Source organism: Meriones unguiculatus, chromosome 8 (genome assembly GCF_030254825.1).
Source record: "Meriones unguiculatus strain TT.TT164.6M chromosome 8, Bangor_MerUng_6.1, whole genome shotgun sequence".
Classification (NCBI taxonomy): Eukaryota; Metazoa; Chordata; class Mammalia; order Rodentia; family Muridae; genus Meriones; species Meriones unguiculatus.
In genome coordinates this window covers 7,020,511-7,036,590 of record NC_083356.1, presented here as the reverse complement: position 1 = coordinate 7,036,590, position 16,080 = coordinate 7,020,511, and the positions used below count along the sequence as shown (strand labels likewise).

The following is a 16,080-nucleotide window of genomic DNA, read 5'->3' as shown; positions in this document are numbered from 1 at the left end:
AGAAGGAAAGACTCTCTTCCCTCTCCGGAACTGCCCAGGGTTTAGAGGTTACCAGTCAGCCAGCGACCTAGAGAGACTCCTTCATTGCTCAGGAGTAAGTGGTAGAGTCATTAGCTCATTGTGTGGGAATCTGGGAGCATTTCAGTGTTTTTCTGCTGTTAGATGTCATTTCGTTACCTCCGAGGAAATCACGACTGCATGGAACTTGTCTCTCAGAAGCCGGCGGTCTGGGCGCTGTGGTATTGTTGAAGCTCACCTCTGTCCTGCGCATTTGCTGTGGTGACATCATCCCTACCCGGTGACTTGACCTGCTTTGTGTAGGGATACCTGACATATAGCCTTGTGTGCTTCTGTTAGCATGGTTTCCTGTTGCCTCTGTTTTTGTGAAGGTAGCAGCCATTAAAAATTTTTTTTGTTTGTTAGATTAATTATCTCATAAAGATTCATTTAATTATTCCATTTGGCCCTCTTTAGTCCTCCCTTGTTTAATATTACCTGGACTGTTGTCACACAGAGGTACTCCTGCCAACTCTGCCTACCCGGTAGATTAAAATAGTATACTTGTAAACACAGTCTTCTGGACACTCGTGTGGAGCTGCTGTCTGGAGCCTCTGAGAATAAGGAGTCCTTACGTCCCACGCCCTTCTCCCACATACCTTAAATCTTTAATCATCTTTTAATGGCTCATAATCCCTAAGGTGGTGGAAATACCATTTTTGTGGGTGGGTCCTGTGCTGTACTGTCCAGGGAGTTAGCGCAGGAACAAGAGTCTCAGCGTGTTCAGTGTAGGTGAACTCTGACCCCAGCGTCTTCAGGTGAGACGGTGCATTCAGCATAGTATAGCTGTAGACAACCCCAGTGTCTGCGGTTAGCGGTTGATACCTCTGGGTGTCGGACCCACAGGTGAAGGGCCGACTGCATTCGAGGGTGACAGCCTTGTGAAGTTTTTCCACTTTGTTAACTTCAGAAACCATTTATGTCTGCGTGCATAGTAGTGGGTTTGATGGATTCTTGTTTTAAGTAAATCAAGTGCATATGCTAACTTGTCCCTGCCCTACTCCACCTGTCATTTCCTTTCCTGTGTCACCAGTAACATCTTGAAATTGTCAAAAGCGGGACATTTCCTCTCTGTAAAAGTGACCCAAGCAAACTAGGAAAAAGCAATCTGCAGGAAACATCTCAGCCCAGAAAAAGAGTTCTGCTGTGGTCTCCTTATTTACCTCGGAGAGAGAAAATGAGATAGAGTTTGAGTAGATGGCAGCAAAGATCCCAGTAAAATAAAATAAAGCTTTTGAAAAATAAAAATAGAATGGAAGGAAGTTCAGTAGGAAGTTCAGAAATCCAGGTTGGGAGCAGTCTAGAGAGATTTGTTCATTCTACTCCCTGGCCCTCGCAGGCTTGCAACCATGACATAATGCAAAATGCATTTAGTTCAACTTCAAAAGGCCCATGGTCTGTCACAACCTCAACAATGTTTAAGAAGTCCAAAGTTCAAAGTCTCTTCTGAGATTCATGCAATCTCTTAACTGTAATCCCCTCTAAAATCAAAATAAAAAAGCAGATCACGTACTTCTAATATATCATGGCACAGGATACACACAACTGTTCCAAAACACAGAGAAGGGAGCACAGTGAGCAAATGCTGGACTAAAGCAAGACCACACACCAGCTTGGCAAAGTCCAAATTGTGCATCTCCATGTCTGCTGTGAAGATGCTCTTTAGATCTCCAACTCCTTTCAGCTCTGTGGGCTGCAGCACACTTCTCTCTCTTAGGATGGTTCTACTCCCTGTTAGCAGCTTTCCCCAGCGGGTGTCCCACTGCTCCGGCATCTTTAACATCCTGGGGTCTCCATGGCAACCCAGTTTTCACCTTCCCAGTTTCACACAGTGGTCTCTCTGGGCCTCCAAGCAGGGACACCCCTGACACTTCCCTGGCCTCAGCAGCTTTCCTTAGTCACAGAGGGAAATCCTATTTTTCATTCTAAAGTCAGAACCACATGGCCAAAGCTGCTACTTTCTGCTTCTTTCTGGAGCTGGAACATGGCCTCCTTGTTCAATTACATTTGTAATTTCTGTTTTCCATGGTTTCCTTCACTGCCTAAGCTTGGCTGTTCTGGAACTTGCTCTGTAAACCAAGCTGGTTTTGAACTCAGAGATCGTATTGCTTCAGTTTTCTGAATGCTGGGATTAAAGGCTTCTACCACCACACCTGGACCTATCTTTTCTTTCCACAAGATGGAAGCTTAGCTGGGTGGGATGTTGCCCTGAGGCCACCACTCCTTTAATTCTACTTAATACCCTTGAACATTGCATTTAGCTCCATTGCACTTCCTGGTGCCTCTTTAATCCCTTGAGCCATATATTTTGTATTTTTCTTATGCAGCTTGCTCCATTTACAAAATGTTCTTCATAGTAGTGGATCACAGGACAGAGTCTATACGAGGCTGTTTTTAAGATTTCCTTTGTCATTACAATGAATCTAAATCTCTTTGCCTTAGCTTCATGTAGACTCTTCAGGGAAGGGCAAAAAGCAGCCAATATTTTTTTACAAAATATTACAAGAATGATCTCTAGGCAACACACTAAAAATCTTCTCCTCTGAAACCTCCTAAGGCAGACTCCCACAGTTTAAATCACCCTTAGCACCACTGTCTTCCATGCTCCTGCTAGTATGGCTCATTAAGACCCGCTTAAAGCATTTCACTGCTTTCCGAAGTCCCCAGAGCCATCGTCCTCCAAACAAAAGCATGGTCAGGCCTATCACCGCAATACCCAAGGACCTGGTACCAACTTCATTGCAGTGAAGAGACACCATGACCACGGCAACTCTTATAAAAGAAAATGTTTAACTGGGGCTGGCTTACAGTTTCAGAGGTTTAGTCCATGATCATCATTATGGAAACCATGGCAGCATCCAGGCAGACACAACTCTGGAGAAGGAGCTGAGAGTTCTACATCTTGATCTACAGGCATCAAGGAGGAGACAGTGTCCCACTGGGCAGAGCTTGAGCATAGGCAACCTCACAGTCCACCTCTGCAGTGACACACTTCCTCCAACAAGGCCACACCTACTCCAACAAGGCCACACCTACTCCAACAAGGCCACACCTACTCCAACAAGGCCACACCTCCCAATAGTCCCACTCCCTGTGGGCCAAGCATTCAAACCGTCTGTAGGGACCAAACCTATCCAAGCCACAACAGCAACGTAAAGGGGATGTGTTGATTGACCAAAAGTGTCAGGGGTGGAAACAGAGGTGTAGATGTGTGCATGAGGCAGGGACTTGTGCTCCAGAATAGAAAGGCAGTGTACAGAAGTGAAACACCCTTGAGGTGTGGTCTGGACAGCAGCTGATGGGTGCGGGAGGGTGGAGCAGTTGGGGACTAACTGCTCCTTTTAATTGCCAACTCAGATTTGGTAGTGAGCACCGGCAACCTCAGCACCTTCCTTCCAGCTGAGGCAGGAGGGCAGCAACTCCAGGCTAGCTTGGGCTACATCTTGAGAGCCTCTTACACAAAAACAAAATGGTCAATGAAAAATTTTTAACTGACATTAAGAGGATCCTTTTGGTGGTAGAGAAAGACAATGACCAGAGAATATCATGTTTGAAATTATCCTTTTCATTCCATTTCCCATTCCCAGTTGGAGACGGGTCTCTGTTTCAGATCCAGAAAACCTTTCTGACTTTTATTCCATTGTACCAGAAATACCTTAGGAAGAGTTGAATTCTCAGTCATTGAATATCCAAACAAAAACTGCTTGACCATTTACCTAAATGTGGCAGAATATTTTTTTACCATTGGAAATTTGTACTATTCAACTCCTAAAAATCACAGTTTTAAATGTATCATATCTAAAATATATATTTGTAAGAACTATATTGGCCTATTTTGCATTACTATCACAAAATACCTGAGTCAGGCTACTTTATAAAGAATAGAGGTTTCTTTAGCCCACAATTTGGGGGATGCCAAGTCCAAACAGCATAGTACTATGTCTAGTGAAGGATGTGCTGAGTGTATCTTCTTGGGGCAAGTGGCATCATGGCACACATAGGGAAAGGGGATTGAACACGTGATGAGGTAGGACACAGTCCTCTTGTGAGAGCTAATGGTATCATGAGACCTTACATAATCCCTTTGCCTACATGACCTACCCCTAGAGTCTGCCTGGTAAAGGTCCATCAGCCTGAAATACCTCCACACTGGAGAGCAGGCTTCCAACCCGTGAGCTTCTTTGACATCACTTAAACACAAAGCACAGCAAGAATGTGTTAGAGACAACACAAGCGAAAACAGACCAAAATGGCCCAAACCCTTGCCAGGGTCCTTTCTCCAAGCAGTGTCCCAAGCCTACTATTTTCTGCCTGTCTGGGAGCCAGACACCAAACCCCAGTCATGTGAATGTGTCACCCTGTGCTGCTCTCATGTCCTAACTGCTCTCCACAGAGGTCCCAGTGTTCCTGTGGCAGTGGCCTGACTTCTGTACTATGTTCTGGTCTAGCCTGGAGTAGGGGGGCATCTCATGACTGTGCTTACAGCTGAGTTTCCCAAAAATGAGGCCCAAGGGGACTGGCTCGGCTCCATACTAAGCCCAAAGACCCACAGAAGGCTACAAGCCCAAGTCCACAGCCAAGACAGAGACAGAAACAACTCATAGAAACCCACAGCACAGCAGCTGCCTGGGCCTGGCTTGCTACCCTGGCGGGAACACTATTTGCCTGAGTCTTGCTCATTCCATAGCCTGTGGTCAGACAGAAGGTGGTGGTGTATGAGAGAGAACACCTTCAGGGAACGGCTCCTATTCTCCTGCTAGGTTCCTCTTACTGCACTGTAGGTGTATAGATATGTTTGTGTAGAGAGAAGTCACGGCTTGGGTGTGGGGGTGGCACCATCCAGGGACAGAGGTACCCACTGTTTTCTCAGAAAAGTACCTCGTCCACGGCAGCTGTGTAGTCAGTGAGGCTTGGGCTCTACAACTCGCTTCTTGCCTTTTCTCTAGCCACGTAATGGCAGGTAGCTGAGGACCAGGCAGATGATCCCCTCATAGTAAAAGGTCTTTCAGAGACTGCAACGCAGTGCTCGCCTTCACCTAGAACAAGGGGTGCCCTGTCTCCCCCACCATCTGCAGCGCTTTCTCCTTCCTTGGCCCCTTTTAAATTCACTCCGCTTCCATGCGTGTAACATCCTTTCTAATCCATGGTTAAACTTTAGGCGCCGCTGTGAGGATGAACAGGACAGAGGGGTGAACCGAATCAGGTGTTTAGGTAAAAAGCCTCCTTCACTTAAAAACCCAAGGAGCCATGCTAGGATGAAGCTGTTTCGGTGAAGATCCTCTGAGAAAACCGTCTCTTTCTCTCTCTCCCCAGGAAGTATTATGGAGAGAAGATTGGAATCTACTTTGCTTGGCTGGGCTATTACACGCAGATGCTCCTGCTAGCGGCTGTGGTGGGCGTGGCCTGCTTCCTCTATGGCTATCTCAATCAAGATAACTGCACTTGGAGGTAATCTCTCTTTAACCCTTGTTGCCACACTGATTAGTCACAAATCCGTTTCCAGGGTTTTAGACAGTTTTGGTAAAGGAGAACCCATTGCACAGTGTTCATTGCACAGATCTCTCCTCTTTGTTCTGAGAACAGTAATGAATGAAATGGAGTTCTTCTCAGATAACCCAGCACTGCTTCGGACAGGAGCATTATATCCGGGATATAAAACAAACAGAAAAAGCCCACTCTGACGGTTTAAGATAGTTCTTTGTCTGAAAAAGGAAGGCAGGAGATAAGATTGCCCTTGAATGTCTGGCTTCCAAGGAGTGCTTTGCAGACCTGGGCCAAGAAAAGCTCTGACTTCCTAGGGTTTTAGTGAGAAAGCTGGTGGTTTTCTGTGTTTAGAAAAGACTTTTTCTTAAACCGTATTAAGAATTGTATGACTGGATTTTGCTGTGTTGTTCGGAGCCGTGTTAGATTACACATCTGCTTTTGGTGGCCTCAGCCTCCAGAATGGAGACAACACTGAGCCAGACATTGTCTTCTGATGGTCTCTGTCCAGGTGGGACAGGGAGATTGTGGTCTGTGGGCTTTGGCGCTGAGAGGATGACACTTTCCAAGCCCCCGAGCCTGTGAGCCTGGCTCTGAGGAGGGATGTTTGCTTGTCGGCCTGAGATATAGGCACATCACCTTTTCCACGGCCCAGGCAACAGAGCTTGTGTGCCCAGGGCGGCTGCTTGAAGGCTGACCTCTCTTCTTGAAAAGAGTTTGCAGCCAAGACCTGAATGTTGGTGCCTTGTCACTCCATTTGTCTTCGGCTTCTTGGTTGGGCTAATGTTCCATCCTCACATACATGGCACCTCAGAACAGACCTTCAGAGTAAGCAGGATTCGCTTGGCAAGGTCCGTTTGTATATGTGTATGTGTTGAGTGTAATGTGTGTGGTGTGAGTATGTGTGTAAGTGTATGTGTGGTGTGTGTATGTATGTTAGTGTGTGTGTGGTATAGACATGTGTGTGTCAGATGGTGCCTGTGGTCCATGCACACAATTAGATGAGCACACAGAAGCCAGAGCAGAACTTGTCTCTTCCCCTCTTGCTGTCAGCCTTATTCCCTTGAGACAGCATCCCTCACTGATCCGGAAGTCCACCTTTTTCCTAGGCTGGCTCACCACTCAGTTGCTGGAATCCTGCTGTCTCTGTCCCCCAGTAGTAGAGTACAGGTTTGTGCAGCCAGGCTCGGGTTGCTGAGTGAGTGCCGGCAGTCAGCCCTGACAGTGTTGTCATGTAGTGCTGCCTCTGGAGGAGAGAGATGAAAGAGAGAAAAGGGTATATATGCTTCCTCTTCTGCTGAGGTGCAGGCCGAGTGTGGCAGAGGAGTCCTTGCGTAAAAGGTCATTTTATAAAACTGGGAAAGCGAGGCTGGGGTCACAGTGGAGGCTGCAAGATGTGGAAGATGCCAGAACCACGAGATGCCTTCCAAGAAGAGCTGCATACAGGGAGAGGAAGCCATCGTCTCTTGCAGCCCGAAAGCTGAATGAGCAGAGCCATCAAACTCTTTTGAAACTGAAGTCCCAAACACCAAATTTAGAGTTATGGGATTTTTTTGTTTTCCCCACTGGGCTCTGGTCTTTCTTCAGTCCATTATTACCTTGTTACACCCCCATCTCTCGCTCTTTAAATAGTAACGCATAGTCTGTACTTTTATGTTAGAGGTGTGTAGTGTGCATTTGGTTCTACGGGGTGGTACAATTAAGGGATAGCCTTGATTCTCAAAAGAGACTTTGGATTTGGGACCATAAAAATTTTTGTAAAGTCAATGGGGCCTTTTGAAGATGGGCTAAATATAGTTTGCTTTATGATATGGCCGTAGGTCTATGGGGACCAGGGAGTGGAATGTGGCAGTTTGAATGAGAACTGTTTCCCTTTGACTCAGGCATCTTAACACTTGGTCTCCAGTTGGTGGTGCTGGGGGGCGGGAGGCGGAGGTGGTTTAAGAAGTGTGATCTCAGTTGGGGTATCTGTCTCTGCAGGACCCCTGGGCCTAGAATTTTTTAGGCTCTGTTGGTCTCCTTATTGAGCTCCTGTCCTCTTGGTCTTTCTATCTCCCCTTCTTTCATAAAATTCCATGCATTCTGCCCAAAGTTTGGCTATGAGTCTCAGCCTCTGCTTCGATACCTCGATACCTCAATCAATAGAGTCTTTCAGAGGCCTCTATGGGAGGTTCCTGTCCTGTTCCCTGTCTTCTCCTGCTTCCGATGTCGTATTTGCCCTTCTGAATGCGGATTGGCCATCTTCCCTACGGACCATGCATAGAGATTGCCTAGACCCCCTGCTCAGATGTAGTCCATGGGCAGCTCAGTCTCCAAGTGGGTTCCCTAATAAGAGGTACAAGGGTTGTCTCTGGCATGAATTCAGTGACAGGCTCTCTGATCACCTTCCCCTTTGTGGGGGGGCAGGAGTGCAGCCTTGCCAGGCCACAGACGAAGACTATGCAACCAGTCCTCAAGAAACCTGATAGACTAGGGTCAGATGGAAGGGGAGGAGGTCCTCCCCTATCAATGGACTAGGGGAGGGGCATAGGAGAAGAAGAAAGATGGCGGATAGGATTCGGAGGAGATGAGGGAGGAGGCCACAGCCAGTTTACAAATTGAATAAATTGTAATAAATTACAATTTAAAGAACAGTGTGATCTGTCTGCTTCTGGCTCCTGCCACTATTCCTGCCACTTGCAGACATGCCTCTTTGCCATGATGGACACTCCCATCTCCGGAACTGTGAGCCAAGTTAAATTCTTCTGTAAGCTCCTGTGGTTGTGATGTCACAGCAACAGAAAAGTAACCAATGCAAACCCAAAAGAAACCAGTGCCCGTTAGCACTGATCTCCTTGGCCTCTAGAAACACCAATCTACTTTTGTCTCTGTAGACCTATCTATTATGGACATTGTATAAGTCAAGCTATGTAGTACATGGCCTTTCGTGACTGCTTTCTGTCACTCACATTGTTTTCAAGGGTTTTTTGCTGAAGTATTTATTGATACTTCAGTCCCTTTGGGGACCGAATAACATTCCATTGAGTGGGGATGCTTTATCCTTTATCTATATATCAACTAATGGATGTTGGAGTTGTTAGGCATATTTATGTCTGTTACGCTGTTACGAACACTTACCTGATATGCTGTCATGGGGACATATGGTTTTATAGCTCTTGAGAACATAACAAAAGAGTGGAGTTTAACAATGTTTAACATTGTGAGAAACTACCAAAGTACTGTCCAAAATGGCTTTCTACATTCCCATCGGCCACATATGAAGACTCCAGATTCTCCAGATGCCGGAAGGCACTTTTCTTGGTATCATTTTTATGTTTTGTAATTGGCCTTCTAATTTGATATTGGCAGTATACCGTGGCTGTTGTGTCTTTTATTTCCCCCGACAGAGACTGGTGTTGATGGGATTATCATCGGTGTGACGTTGGAGAAATGTCTTCATCCTGTAATTGTGTTGACCTTTATAAGTCCTTTATCAGATCTGTCTTCTTCTGTTTTAGCTGATATAACAAATTTGACAATTGGGGCAGTTTGAATAACGAGGCTTATTTCTCACAGTTCTATACCTTAGAAGTTCAAGATCAAGATAGCAATTTGGTGTCTCTTGAGGGCTGTGCAGACCCTGGAAGGAACAAGCGCCGTGTCCTGCCGGGCCTGCGAACCCAGTTGTTTTTCCTCATTTATTCTTGATGACCAGCTCTGCTGGTGTAGAGTCTGGGGACACAGCTTTTATCACTTAGCAAACAGTGTCCTGCTGTGTCTGGGCCCTGGGTTTCTGACGGGGAATCAGAAACCCGGGTTAACTTTCAGAGTTCTGAAAAAGGAGGGTTTGAACATTTTTGTCGGTGTTTTCATTGTTCTCATTTTTTTTTTTATGAAGGAGTAGCTTTTGTTAGAGCTTACTGGGTTATCTCAGACATGCTTCCCAAACTCATTTGTTTCTCTGGGTTATTTGCAAGGTCACCTAAACGGCCATAAAGCTGGCCCCCATCCTAGCTGGGTCCATCTGAATTGGCATCACAGTTAGGAGCAGTCTGCAACTTCTTGCCTCTTCTCAGTAAATCTTGAGTGTATCAGTAACTTCCTCTGTGTTTTTTGTTTCCATGTTGGCAACATTTTTCTTTAACCTAAGATCATTGAGATACTCACATTGTTGATCTATTCTCTTAAAAATACTTCTTTTCTTTTCAATTGCGTGTGTGCATTTGTGTGTATGCATGTACACACACGTGCACATGAGAGCACAGGTGCCCCCAAAGGCCAGTGACGGCATCTGGTCCCCCAGGCTACAGTTACAGGCAGTTGTGGGCCGCTCTGTGTAGGTGCTACAAACCCAACTCGGGTCCTCTGCAAGAGCAGTGTGTGCTCTTAGCTGCGGCGTCCGTCTCTCCAGCCCCATCTGTTTTCTCTTTCTGTTCTGTAGGTGTCATTGACATTTCTCAAATAGAATTGATTTTTTTTTTAATGTGGTCCAATTGTGCTTTATTAAAGTTCATGGGGTTTTTTTTTTTTTGTTTGTTTTTTTCGTGTATCGTGAATTGAGCTGCCGTTCTTATCTTCCTAATTGGGGGCCAGGTCTTTGAATATAGGTATAAATCTTTGCATGTTTCATCTTGTGATGCTGTTGTTTTAGCCTCTGTCGGCAGTGTCTAATTAGCAACTTGTCTGTTATGATCTTTGGGCACGCCAGGAAATTTTTTTAGGGCAAATGGAAAAGATCTAACACGAGTGCTAATCCCCACCGAACAACTCTGAAACTCCCAATGTAGATCATCTTCACTGTATTGGACAATGCTTTGTAGGGTTTGTTTTTCATATAAATTTTAATACATCATTGATTAGATTCATTCCTAGATATTATACTTGTTAAGCTACTGAAAAAAAGTGGTTTTTAAAATTATTTCCCAATTGTTTCAGGTAGATAAGGAGAAAATCGCTTTTGTTTCCCTGTGTATACTTTATATATATATATATATATATATATATATATATATGTATATATATATATATATATATAGTGAAGTCTGTGGACACAAAATATATATATATATTGAAGTCCACAGACTTCACTAAATATGCTCTTATTACCTCTGGATTCAAGGCTAGACACAACACTATGACAAGTACTAGGATCTCTGTGTGGGGGTGGGGGCCAAGGGGGTCGTTGGGATCCTCTTCTGTCTGAGGCTCGTGGAAGGAGAAATAGAAGTGTAATTTCTACATCAAATAAAAACAGCAACCAGAAGGGTCTTATGGAGACCAGCAGGTTGCAGCAAGCAGAAGGGTTTTATGGAGACCGGCAGGCTGCTGGGTGGCGTGCGGAGCCAGCCGTGACTGTGAGGGGCAGTGGGTTTACCTCGTGCCAGGACTCACAGCCTCACTTCCCTGGGATCCCTGGGCTTTAGAGCCTCTTGCCAAAGCCGTTGTGGAGGAGGACCCTGTGTCGTAACTCTGGGTTACGGTCTGGGCACCGTATGACATTCTCAAAGAATAAATAAAAAGGATATTTTGTAGGGGCAGGAGAGATAAGTGGTTATGGGTACTGACTGCTCCTCCAGAGGATTTGAATTCAGTTCCCAGCCCCCACCCCCTTGTTGGCTCATGACCGTCTATAACCCCAGGCCCAGGGTCAGTGTGCTCTTCTGGTTTCTGTGATACAGTGCATGGACATACGTGCTAGAAAAACACCCATGCAGATAAATAAAAGTAAAGGTTAAAGTTTTTTTGAAATATGTAGAAAAAAAATTTTTTTAAAGAAAGGATATAGATCATTGTCTATTCTGTATGCTTTGTATAGCTTCTGTGTGGCAGGCCTTTATCAGAATGGTGACTGTCACCTGTAACCCGGTTTTGTCGGCTTCAGTTTTGTTGCTTGTCATGGGTGAACTTGGACTTCACTATGGTGATAGAAAATGAAAGCCTTGTGCTTGAGTTTTTTGAGTTGCTTCATTTCTCTTTTGTTAGCAAAGAGGTCTGTGATCCTGATATCGGCGGCCAGATCCTGATGTGTCCCCAGTGCGACAGGCTGTGTCCTTTCTGGAGGCTGAATATCACCTGTGAATCTTCTAAGGTAATTTTCCCAGATGTTCACATAAAGGAGTCGCTTAAACATAACAAACAAATTATTCCCTCTCTGAGGAACTTAGAAATCCAGATTTGTGTTTGAAAAACTTGTCCTCCTGCTACCTACAGTGACTGTGGTACCTTGTCGGCCCTGTTGATTTCTACACAAGATTAGAAAAGATTTCACCGCCCGGCCCCTCGAGCCAAGGCAATGGCTGGTCTATAGACTAGAAGACTATGCATTTTGCGTAGATGACACAAAATGAGACTCAGAGGTGCTGCTGGCCCCATGTTGGATGGATAAATTAAAGGGCAGATGTTAGCACATGCTCTGAGGCTCTCTGTACCTAAGGCAGGTGTAGTGGTCATACTCCCAACAAGCCGCAGGAGAAGGACCCTTCCGAAGGCACCTTTTCCTCCTACCTCCCCTCCTCACCTAAAGCTTTCACTCCCTCCCCACCTTAGCTCAGGACTTTCAAGTGCCCTTCATTGCTTAGGGGAAGGTCTTTGGTTCTGTTGTGTCTCCTAAAGGACTCCTTGAGTCTTGTGAGACAAAGAAAAAAATCTGGGAGAAATGGTGAAAGGGGTTAGGGCCAAAAAAGAGTTTCTGATTTCTTTCATGTTCAGTACTGATAATACATTTACTAGCTTCTACCTCTCTTCTGAAGAGATGTTCACTCAGTGACGTGACTCCAGCAGAATGCTGACTTGGGGCTGCTCTCAACATGGCGTCTGGTCCACTGTGCCAGCAGTCGATCAAGCTAAGTTAGGCCTCTAACAAGCATACACCTTACCATCTCCCCTACTCCTGCTTCCATAGGGCTCACGGGACAAAGCAGAAAGGGAAAGGTCTACTTCCCTTCCTTCGTGCATCATTCTCACATGTGAGGCTAGCATGGCAGCTTCATCTATGTCTAGCCTTGCCCTGGGGTACCAGGCACATCCTTCATTGGGAACTTGGCAGTTGGCATGACCAATCCAAAATGGAAGAAGCATTGACAGGTTGTTGAAAGGGGGGATTACACATTTGGAGTCTTTTTCATAGTACTTTGGGTGCAGTTATTTGCACTAAAATCTATAGCATAATGTCAAAAGGCATCTTGGAGTAGGTGGTTTTCTAAAAGGCAAAGATAAAAGAGACAGAAAGCATCATTTGTGGGACATGCCTTTGTTCTGTTTCCAGCCAGGCATGACAAATCCATCTTCCTTAACCTAGCCTGGAGAGTTTGGGGTTTTTTGTTATTGGTTTAATTTGTTTTTTTTTAAAGAGGAATTGTTTCCCGAGACCATTTTAGAGTCATGCTGTTTGATCAAAATCCACATGGATGATTGAGGGAACTTTTTTCTGCTTTGGAAACCAGATAGATGAGAATATAACTATCCAGATGCATACCTTCTAATATTTTGCATACATGAAAATTATATCACCTTGTGTGAGTGTAAAAGCAGCTGAAAAAACTGTCTACAGCAAAGTAACCTTCCCACTTAGAAACAGCTTTGAATGGTGTCACTGTGAAAGTTCCCTTGTCCACCTGGAGCCTCTGGACACCCAGCCCCTACTCTTCATGTGGCCTCTGTAAAACATGCCGAATTCACACCTCCCCCCTCTTCTGTTTGATTTAGGAGTTCTTAAGGAAGTTTTTTAAACACTTACTAGTGAAAATTTGGTAACCAATTAAAAGATTTTTCCAGCAAGTCGTAAAGGCAGCTAGGCTGTGTATATATCACCAGAGAGCTTGAGTTTGGCAGCAGCTGCAGAGCTGCCCCTGTGAGAGAGTGATCCTTCGTGGTAATTGGACTGGTGGCATCAGCAAAAGCACCTGCATGCATGGCCTTTATCCCACCGAAAACACTCCGCACAGAGGCAAAGCTGTCCTCGTGTTGGTGGAAGCAGGGCACGCCTGGAGGACAGCCATCGCCACATAAACTCAGCTTTGTATTTTTTTTTTTATAAGAAAAGAAGTATTTCTGGAATTTATCCTCTGAGGGAAATGAGACAATGATAAGAGGCGAATCATAAAGTTGCTTAGAGGGCACTAGATTCTTTGAGTCACTCGCCGAGTCCTTCCACTCACTCTGACAGCTCATAAAAGAGGCTTTAACGGCCTGCAATCTTAGCAGATGTGTCTATTCCTTTATCGCAGTGTGGGAAGATTCCACTAGAAAATGCACTCGGGCCCAGACAGCGAAAGCTGTTTGCTTTTAAAATGTGAGAAACTCCATCTGTGATTATGTCATACGTGTTGGGATTATAAAACCAGCATCAGGCTGGCGAACACTCCAGGCTGCAGGTTATACAGAGGGTTACATATTTGCCGAGTTCTGATAAGTGAAGAATTCATTTATTTCCGTGTCATTGCTCTGTCTTCCAGAAATTGTGCATCTTTGACAGTTTTGGGACCCTGATCTTTGCAGTATTTATGGGAGTGTGGGGTAAGTTACTTTCATTTTCCTCTCGGTTTGATGGTGTTGGTGCAATTTTGTGTAAGCCATTACAGTCTTTCACTTTGAGGGCCGTATCCTGGCTGAGCCTCCACTCCCCCAGAGCTTCTGTGCAAATAAAGTATATTTTTGGAACCTTTTAAAATCATTTTCTCTTGCTCCCCAACAACTGACACTTACTAGATTTATTCAACAAGTTTTTAAGTACTAGAGCTGGACAGATATCCATCTATTCCAGCCTCCTATGCTATTTTGGCTACTTCTCAGCCACACGCCCTGAATGACTTGCCATATAGGTCCTCCTGGGCTGCATCTGCTCCATTAATTCCGTCCTTGTGAGCACATCCTTTCTCTACCTCCCTCTCTTCCTACATGCCAAAGGAAGTCCAGCCTCCCTCTCTCACCCTTAGCTATAGGCTGCTAAGCTTCTTTATTAACCAATCAGAGATAACTGGGGAGCAATGTTTACACCACTCTGATCAATGATCATGACAGTGCCCACAGCCAGAGTGCAACCAGATCTCAGCATCTGAATACAAAGTATACAAGACCATCCTCCAACATAGAACAATTATTCTCATAGAGTCACCCTGTTTAATTTGGCCCTCCAAGCTTCATCCATAGATGTCATTAGATTTTACTATGTGAAAATTTGCCTCAAAAGGCCACGGCTTCAACAACATACCTGCTTTCATTATTTCTTTATTTCTCTCAATTCACTGGGCCACACATGGCCTGGCTCAGCTGATCCCTGGTGAGCTGGCTTCACTGTAAAAGGTGATCTGACAGGAAGAAGTCTGCATAACTGCTGCTCAGCACAAAGAGAATCTTCTTTCTCTGAGGGGAGAACATCCTAGAACTACAGATTTAAATTAAATGGTTAGAAGACAGCTCAACTGCATAATCATTTAGCCAAGTAACAATAATAGGTGCCACCTCAGAGCCTATGACCTCCTCAGCTATGGGCTTTTGGCTTTTTTTTATAGTATCAGGTCTGCATTCTGTCCTGTGAAGCAGACCCTAAATCCAGTCAGAAAACTGTTGGTTACCCTATAATTGTCATGCCACTGTGGCACCCTGGGTACCAATTTTGTAGGCAAAATGTGCCCACAAGTGTAACAGTGCCACTGGGCCTATGATTGCCCTGTTTGCTAATGTCCTGTCAGCTGCAGGAAGTCAGGCAGGAAGCCTGAATAACAAGGGGATGAAGTGAACGAGAAGACTACCCAAGGTTGTGAGTCATTGAAAGCCATTACAGTTTCAGTGTCCATTATCCCAGATGCTCAGGAGCAGAAGTGATTCAGAACTCAGGGTGGCCTTCTCCTCTTCCCCCTTTTCCTCTACTTCGTCCTCTTCCTCCTCCTCTTTGAGTAGACTATCACAAGAATATCGTTAGTCCAGATATACAAAGTCTACAATATTCCAAAATGGCCGTGTTTGCGTAAGTCAGCATGTTTTGGATTCCAGGTTTGTAGATCAGAAATGATTATCCCTGTGCTACAACAATTCCTACCGCTGGGATCCAGCCTGGGGCTGGGGCAACGGGGAGCACAGAGGGACCATCAGTGCACTTGCTTCTTTTTATACTTCTAAAGGATTGAAAAGTTTTTAAGTATGTTTCACTGTGGTGATGAAAGCAAGTTCCCTGGAATTAATAGAAAAGATGCGATGTGAACCTGTAAGGTCTGCATAGAAACTGCATGTTGTGCATCCTTTGTAATCTGTGCAGCGTCAACAACACAGTGAGGAAAGCACTTTATTGAAGAGCAGACTTTTGAGTGTTTGGTTGGTGTAAAGATTGTCATACAGCGGGGAAAATCCCATTTTCGAAGATGCGTGCCTTTCATTTCCAGTCGCATTATGTAGGTTGAGATCAGCAGCTCCAGGTTATAGGAGAGTGCAGGGGAGGAAGTGAAACCATACCTTCCTGGAAGAGTGGGTGATGGCTGTACCTGTGAAAGGCCACCGAATGGCATTTTGTACCCTTAAGAAATACCTGTGGACACAGGGGAGAGCGAAGCCTGAGGCAGCCACACTTAT

At 45.1% G+C, this 16,080-nt stretch overlaps 1 protein-coding gene across 2 annotated transcripts in view; it reads left to right on the top strand.

Annotated features, from left to right (window-relative positions):
* Ano6 (anoctamin 6) overlaps nucleotides 1-16,080 on the top strand; it is a 162,244-nt gene that overhangs the window by 112,522 nt on the left and 33,642 nt on the right. For both annotated transcript variants that reach the window (XM_060388748.1, XM_060388747.1), the window contains 3 exons: nucleotides 5,371-5,505; nucleotides 11,500-11,605; nucleotides 13,971-14,031. In XM_060388748.1, the coding sequence (XP_060244731.1) occupies nucleotides 5,371-5,505; nucleotides 11,500-11,605; nucleotides 13,971-14,031 (302 nt within the window). The remainder of the gene's footprint in view (nucleotides 1-5,370; nucleotides 5,506-11,499; nucleotides 11,606-13,970; nucleotides 14,032-16,080) is intronic.